General features: G+C 40.4%; 1 protein-coding gene across 3 annotated transcripts in view; it reads left to right on the top strand.

The window, feature by feature from the left end:
• Positions 1-8,327, top strand: part of MAST4 (microtubule associated serine/threonine kinase family member 4) — a 153,668-nt gene that overhangs the window by 110,467 nt on the left and 34,874 nt on the right. For 2 of the 3 annotated variants that reach the window (XM_014518884.2, XM_025201389.1), the window contains one exon: positions 1,001-1,086. In XM_014518884.2, the coding sequence (XP_014374370.1) occupies positions 1,001-1,086 (86 nt within the window). Of the gene's footprint in view, positions 1-430; positions 575-1,000; positions 1,087-8,327 lie in introns of those variants that run through there. The other variant, XM_025201390.1, reaches the window with a different exon arrangement.

Here is an 8,327-nt window from a genome sequence, read left to right as displayed (position 1 = left end):
TCCCTTTTTCCCGTATCCCCCCCCCCCCCCCCCCCCCCAAGAAAGGAAAAGGACAAAAAAAATGCTTTGACAAAAACTTCAATAGAACCAATCTATTCTTACAAAATGTTCAGCTTCCACAAAATTCTGCATGCTTGAAAAGTTCTACTGTCATCCTTAATTAGAACCATCTATCTGTTACAGTAGGCTATTGTACTCATATTTAGGAATGAACAAACATTTTAGAAGTTTTGTGTGTCATTCAAAGTGCTTCTTGGTTTTGTAAAACTAATGATACTCTGTTAACGTTTTCCCCTTTGTAGTTTAAACTTGTGTTTATTTTCTCAAGAATGCATTGAGTAAAAATATAACTAAGGAGAAGGTGCTAGGGAAAAAAATTCTCCTGAAATGAAGCTGGCATGCATGGGTGACTGTTGTATGATATACTTACCAAAGCTTTTTTTTCTTCACATTTTTCTTTTCCATTCTTTGCATCTCTTCTCACAATCTCTCCCAAATGGCTTCAAGCAAAATCACTTGGACTGGTTGAAACTCTGAATGGGTTTGGAAATAGGCAGGAGTTTATTCAGCCTTTGTGAGTGCTTTGGTGTATACTAGGGGGCAGATTCACAAAAACATTGTAATGTTGCTAGATAAGGATATGTGTGAACTGCGAATTGGGAAAGAACCTAATCAGGTTCAATGCCTAATTCCCACTAGGTGGGAGTCTGCCTGTATCTCCAGTTGCCATAATCCCTCCATAAATTTGGCCCATGTATGTCTGCCATAGCCCCAGATAAATGCAGAATAGAAGAGCCCTTTCTGATGGAAAGACAGAGAACAAGAGACCCTTCTAGCCCTTGGCCTTATTTGCTGTGGTGTTCTTATTGGCCAGAGCCATAAGAAAACCTATTTGCAATTCCACTGAGGATTGCTGTAGCCCGAGGGCAGTAATGTATTTTTTTCTGATTTCCTTGTCTAGTGTGTTAACTTTTGTTCGGTCTCCTCTTTTATGTTAAAGAGCTCGAACAAGTCATTGAAGCTCCGGAGGAAACCTCGGGAAAGTGATTTTGAAACAATAAAGCTGATTAGCAATGGAGCTTATGGGTGAGTAATCCACGAGTGCAACAACTCGCTTGCATTTCATCTATTCATAATCTCCCTTTTTTCCTTATTGCAAACAGCAGGAAGGTGTGCTTCTGTATTGTGTATACATGTGCATTGGTGCCCTTCTGGCTTCTATTTGTAATCCATTTTCCATATTATTACTGACACTTAGTATTGCCAGTGTAGTTCAGAAGAAACCTCACTCAACCATAGAGCAATATAACAAAATCCACCACCAGTCCAGAGGGCAGGAGGAGGTGGGGGAGGTTCAAAAAGGGAGGAGTAGAAATAGGAAGAAAAATCTCAGGAGTAAGAGGAAAAAGAATTGTCCTAGGACTCAGAGGTCTCTATGAAACTGGGAGATCCTTACAGCTCTTACAAAACAGACAGAAAAAGGTAAAGGACCAGGGTTTCATATGAAGGAAGGTGGAGGAAGAAGGATGTATGCCAGCTCTAGCATCTCAGTTGTGCTGTATGTGAGTTTTTGGAAGGGAAGAAAAATCAATGTGCCTGACATGAAATGGCTGTATACTAAATGAAAGCTAATGTTTACTACAATGAGAAATGAGTTTCTGTATCAGAATCCAAGACGTGCTGATGAGTTTGTGGATAAAGTGATCTTTTTTTGGGAGGTGGGGATAGGAGAGGAGTGGTGACTGAAATGCAGGGACTATTTAATGCACTGCTGCCTCTGCATTAAATGTGAAATCAGCATGGACTGATTTTGGCCACTTGAGATTTAAATTGTGGAATTCTAGAAGTAGAGGAGGAAACTGCAAACCTTTTTTTATTTAAAAAAAATTCTAATATATCTGCACATTAAATATACAACTTGCTTGGCTAGGGTAAATCTTTAAAAAAAGGCCCCAAACTGGATATTTTGGTGAATAACCTGTGGCTAAAATTATTGAATTGTCACAAATTATCATCTTCTTTCCAAAGAAAACTTAGCACTTGTGAACTAAAGACCAACTGACTATCAGTAGCTTGCTTTTATAGACTGGACTTAAGTTGCTAAATTCCCTACCCTACTGTCCTACTCCCTACGGTATTATTCTCAAAAGCATCTATGTGCTTTGCCTATTTCCATTCTAGTTTACTTGGCAAGAGACAGATTAATATGGGTTTTTTTTCAGCGTTCAGTATGTGTTTGACTTGGCAACATATGATTGGCAGTTAATTTAGTTTAAATTAGGGTCAACAAATATAAGGGTCCAACTCATTAGTACTTCCTGAATTCCTTTTAGCCTGTCTAAAAATTGCATATAATTAAGCAAAAATATCTGTTCCATCTGTGGATACAAAACAATAAACTGCTCCATAGGCATTTATTGCAGCTTATTACAAGTGTAAGCAGCTAAAATAAAAGTTATTGTTATGCTACAAGGATTTTTTCTATGCCAGTGTTTTTCCAGTCCATTAACTTTTTGAAGTAACCCAAATTTGTGTGAATTTTGTCTTGCTTCAGTGATATATTTTCAGGAATGTGTCAGTGGGCATATTTTCTGACATGACCTGTTAATGCTATATTATATTTAATTTTTTTTTCTTTGCATAATGAAAGGTTTCCTCCTCAGCCAAATTAAAACAAAAAGTTTTCCACTTGGTTGTTTTTGTTTATTTGGTTTTGGTATTGATATTTCTGCCTTCATTAGTGAAAAGGAAGGCTTTGCTTGTTTGACAGTGTAATTGTTGGTGTTGGCACACTGAAGCAGAGATTTGTCAGATGCATTAAACTTGATGAATTTAAATATAAATCATTGGTTTTTTTGAAAGTTTGAGTAAATATTTAGTAGTATTCTTCTTTGTAATTGGTTGAATAAACTCATTTGCTCTGCGATTAAATGTCTGTATAGTAGATGAGGTATATCGGGCTTTTGGGAATGGTTGGGAATATACAAGAAGTTAAACAAGCTGTGAATCAGTAAACATGTAGGATGCAGGCCAAGTCATTAATGGCTTCACAAGCTGTCTACCTTAGACTTTCTCAGTGAGCCAAAACTTTCTTTCCTTTCATGCTCCCTACATATTAAATTTTCAATACAATCCTAGCACACTCCCTCCAAGTTCTTTAAAAACGTAAATAAAAATGTATAGACAACACTTAGCACAGTCATGGCTCCATGACTTAACAAATTACATCTTAAAGTTAATTTTATGGGTAGATGAAATCAAGCTTTTTTGGATTTATTAGGCTGGTCATTGAGTGTTGCATAATTGTGTCTGCTTTATGCATTACAGAGTACTACTTTTGACAGTGCCAGGAATGTTTTTACTTGCTTTTGGTTGTGGAAGAAGAAGGGATAAATAATTTTTTCCATCTATTTAGATACATGCTTTTTACTAGCTAATTGTATTGTAGTATGGTCACTGGTACACACAAAGTAAAAATGTGCTGTGGCTATGAGCAAATGGGATACCCTTTAGTTCAAATGTGTTGCGTCCCTATGAAGCTATAATGGGTCTTATACCAGTCAAGGAGACTAAAATGTGGTTCTCCTAAACTAAAAGTAAATTTATTGAACCCTAACAGATACAATTCTAATTAACATTGAAGCAGCATTAGCAGTTAAAAATTTGAGGTTTGTAGCTAGTCAAAGCAGATGCTCACCACCCCGTAATGTTACAAACGCAACTTCACTGGTTGATCAGGCCATGAAGTCTTGTCCGGGGCTCCTAGTTTCCATGTCTGACTGTTCCTCTTTTGACGCAGGAGGTCAAAAAACTGTTTTCGGAGTGTTTTCTCTTCCTCCTTACCCTTGCTTCTATTTGGAAGGCAAGAAATTTCTTTCATCATGATTATTTGTGTTAGTTTCATTTCAGACTTTTACAAGGATAAGATCTTACCTTCCATATATTGAGGGCTGCCTTTTATGAGCAAAATGAAAATTTACATGAAGTAGTGATACAACCTTTTTGCACATGGCAGCATTCTTGGTTGAAAACCACTGTTGTGCTCAGTTTATTTCAGTGCTTCTCAACTGGGTGATGCTACCAGGTAAAACTGCCCTGCATACCTGCTGTATAGCAGCCTGGGAAGGGCTGTGGCACGTATGGATGCTCTTCATGCGTTAGGGTTCTTCGATCAACCTAAAGCAAGCAGGAGAACTTGCCCATGCTCCAGTCCTTCCCAGCCCAACCCTGCACAGTATCTCCTGGAAACAGAAGCTCACAGGGCAGGTGGATCTGTCCTGCGTGTCTCTTTCTGGGGGGGAGTGATGGTGTGGGGGTCAAATAGACAAGGGCTGAAGCATGAGGGAACAAGCTCTCCTGCCTACTTCAGGCTGATCAGAGAACCCTAATGCAGGAGAAGTGCACATGCATGGCAGCCCTGCATATAGGGCAGTTTTTTATCTGGCCTCCATGACTGTGTCAGTGGTATCTGTGCTTTGACAACCCTGAGAGGGGTCACGTAGCATCCCAGTTGAGAACCACTAGACTTGGTAGCTGGAGGAAACTGGAATCATTGTACTATTTTCAAGTGTGTAGTTTTATCACTCAGGGTGTCCACCCATCTGGAAAATGGTGGAATACCCCTGCTTAAATTACCATCTGTAAATTTATCACTTTGATATACCAGTCACAAGGCATGTCTGTCTAAACCAAAAATGAACTGCCACTTGCATTTAAGATGGTTAGAATTTTTTACCTGAAATGGGCTGTTACTGTAAAATTTAGGAAGAATTGGAAGATGCCAAAGCTTCACCCTCCTACAGTGACAACCTCTCCATGTAAATGTTATAAAAAAACCACAAGGCTATGTTTTTCCCACAGGTGATATTTTCTGGCATTAATCCTAGAAGCACGTCTAAAATAAATATATTGTATTCCAGCCTGGACCACTACCAGGAGCTGTTTATTTTGATTCCATCCAAAAGTCCAGCTAAGCCATTCTCAAGACTAAGTGAATGAATAAAAAAAAAAAACCTAGGAAAAAATAGAGGGATAGGAAGATGAGACAATGACCAAATCCTGTGCATCAAGAAGCAGTGAAGAAGGAATTCACCTGTATTTTGTAAATTACTAGGTAGCCCAAGAAGAATGCAAGCAAAGGGTTCAATGCAGATCAGAGATCAGAAGAGTTCTTTATAGAATTATAGAGCTGGCAGGCACCTCAAGGGTCATTTAATACCACTCCCGATGCAAATGCAGAATGTGCTGTTCCTAACCATCCCTGACAAATGCTTTTCCATCCTTTTCTTGAAAACTTCAAGTGAAGGAAGTTCCACAACTTCCCTGGACAGCTTGTTCCATTGTCCAGAAAGAAGGGAAGTTGTTTTTCTGAGATTTAATCTTGCTCTTTTGTTGCAGTTTAAAGCCATTGCTCTATATCCTGCCTTTTGTGTCAAGGGAGAGTAGTTGTTTTCCTTCTTCTTTATCTCAGCTGCTCAAATATTTGAAAACTGTTATCATATCCCTTCTTAATCTCCTTGTATCCATGGAAAACCTACCTAGTTCTCTTAGCCTTTCATTATACACCTTCAGTTACAGCCCTTTATCACTGCTTGCTCACCTCTGGATCCCTCTCCATTCTCTTAAAAAGCATCTTAAAGGCAGAGCTCAGAAGTTCATAAAATGCTATGGTGAAGGTCGAACGACCAAGAAACAGAGTGGCATATTTGCATCTTGCATACAATACTTCTGTATTGCTCAAGATAGTTTTTGTTTGTTTTTTTTTTGTTGTTGTTGACTGCATAACGTTGAATTTGTGATCCAGAGCTGGGAGAGAGGGAGAGGCCTGCTCTAGAAAGTTAAGATGTGCCAAGAGAAATTACTCCGATTGTTCCAGTCTTACTACAAAGTTGCAATAAGTTCAGTTTATAATTAAGTATCACCATCAGGGTATATTACACAAGTCTTCCTTCTTAGAGTGTGTCTCCACAAGTGTGCACATGCACTGGTTCTCCACGCTGCTACTTTGCAGTGCAGTGTCTTTTCTTAACATTGGGAGGTCTCGGTATCAAAAAGACCCACCACTGAAAAGTTAGCTGCACTGCATGCAGCAGCAGCGTGTGCCATAGAAAACTGGAGCCTAGCTGGCCAGAGGCATGTTATGGCTGCCAGCCAGGCCAAAGTGACTGGCTCAGCACTGCTGCTGCCTTGGGAGGCCCCCAAGACCCCAGGTAAGGGCAGCAGTTGTGCTGACCCCAGCCCCCCTTACATCATCTGGGTCTATTTGCTGCGCATTGGAGCTCATGTGCAGGAGCGTGCCTGGGGACAGATAGCAACGGAAAAAAACATGTACCCTTAGACCACGTCCATTCGTGCATGGACATTTGGTTCCCTGGGGACAAGGAGTGGTGGCAAACTGTGCTGGCCCCAGCAGCCTTATCTGAGGTCCTGGGGACCTCCTGGGGCTGAAGCAGTGGCAATCGTGCCACTTGGAGCCTGGTTGGCATCTGGAGCATGGCTCCAGCTCGCCCAGCTCCACTTTTGAGCAGTGCACGCTGTCCCCATATGCGCAACTCCCTTTTTTTTTTTTACCCCTGGATATTCTGGGGAACAACTGAATGTGCAGTATGTGGCACTGCAGATACGTCTGTGGTGCCACATACTGCACGGTCATGCTCGTGTGAATGCAGCCTTCAAGTCCAATAGGTATGAGGACTTTATTTCCCCTGCCTCCCTCTCCCCCCCCCCCCCCCCCCCCCCCCCACACACAATATTTTGTAGTTTCAACAACTTTTGTATCTTTTTATTTTAGCTCTTTCTTTCTGGTGAGTCTTGCTTGCCAGTGGTCATCATAGTGATATCTTTTTAAATATTATCTTTTAATGCTCTGCGGGGTTGACGCAAAGATGGAGTATCCTCTATTCAATTTTGGCTGCGATGTCCTTTGCATCCTGAAGGACATCCTGTAAGGACAAATTTTGGGTGGGGAGAGAAGAGCAGAGCACAAAAATTGAGCTTCAAAGAAGTCTGCCTTCCAAAGACATGAAGGCTTTTGGAATCTACCCAAACCTTTGGGAGGCCTTAAAAGGAGGCGGGACAAAGTGGCGTTTCCTTCTCAGTCATGGAGTCCAACACCACAATGAAAATGTTTGCAGAAACATGACCAAAGGAAAAAGCCTCTTGGTACAGTAGCCCCTAACACTGTGTACACCTGTAACCACTGTGGCAGGACCTACAAGTCTAACATCGGTCTTTACAGCCACAAGAGAAAATGCACCACCAGTCAGTAGAAAGGCTTCAGTGTCCACTGTCACTTGCTGATGAACAGATGCCATTAGGTGGTTGAGGGGGGAGTCTCAGGATTTGGTTCTTGCTCTTAGTAAATGTGGTATAGAGTAATACATTAAGTGCATCTTAAAACAAGTAGATGGAAGGGAAATAATTTCAAGTAGCCACAATGATCTTTGAATGTTTGTTATATTGGAGAAAAAGAAGGTTATACAGCATCAGACCTACATCCTTCATTACTGCATGCAAGCTATACATCCTATATTATAATATTAAAAATGTCACAAGAGATGTTATTTTTAAAATTCTATGCCTACTTGTATCTGTATCCATGCTGATGCAGGGATAAGCACATGTAAATGGACAAGACGGCAAAAATAAAGTAAAAATGCAGAAAGTTGAGTTGTTTTCTGATAGCAACTGCGTGTAATTTCTGAATGTTTCTAATTCCTTCATTCTGGAAACCTGAAGTATTGAAGGAGGAGTTGAATAGTGAATGATGCCATGGGTTTATTTTCTTTGTCAGGCAAATGGAGATATAAAGTACTTTATACAAATGGAGGATGTGTGATTTTTATATTATTTTGTGCTATTAGTTTTTGTGCCTGTGATGTCATTGGAACTTCACAATCATTTTCTGAAGAACTGTGTTTGTTTTCTGACTTGTGATGAAAAACTTGGAATAAAAAAGTACAGCCCAGAGACCCAAGGTGTACAACCCAGCATATCTAAATGCTGCTTGCATACTGACTTAGATATTCATCATCATAATGGCTTCTTTGGCGGGTTACATAAATTTGACCCTGCTGTTGCCTGTAATGATATCTACAGAGCTTGCAAAAGACAGCCTTTATAGTAAGTTTCTGTTTTAATACCCTCTAGTTTATTTCTTTCATCCTGCCTTTACAAATTTCACTTGACATACTTCTCTGAAGGCAAACTGTTGGAATCCAGCAGCACTGGTTCTTAGCCTCTCATCCCCTAATGGGGTTGCTGGCCCTCACTCCCCTTGATGTGGAGGACTGTGTATTGGCACAAGAATTCCCTGGAGAACCAAGTCT

Source organism: Alligator sinensis, unplaced genomic scaffold (assembly GCF_000455745.1).
Source record: "Alligator sinensis unplaced genomic scaffold, ASM45574v1 scaffold159_2, whole genome shotgun sequence".
NCBI classification, from domain to species: domain Eukaryota; kingdom Metazoa; phylum Chordata; order Crocodylia; family Alligatoridae; genus Alligator; species Alligator sinensis.
This window is presented reverse-complemented; position numbering and strand designations above follow the sequence as displayed.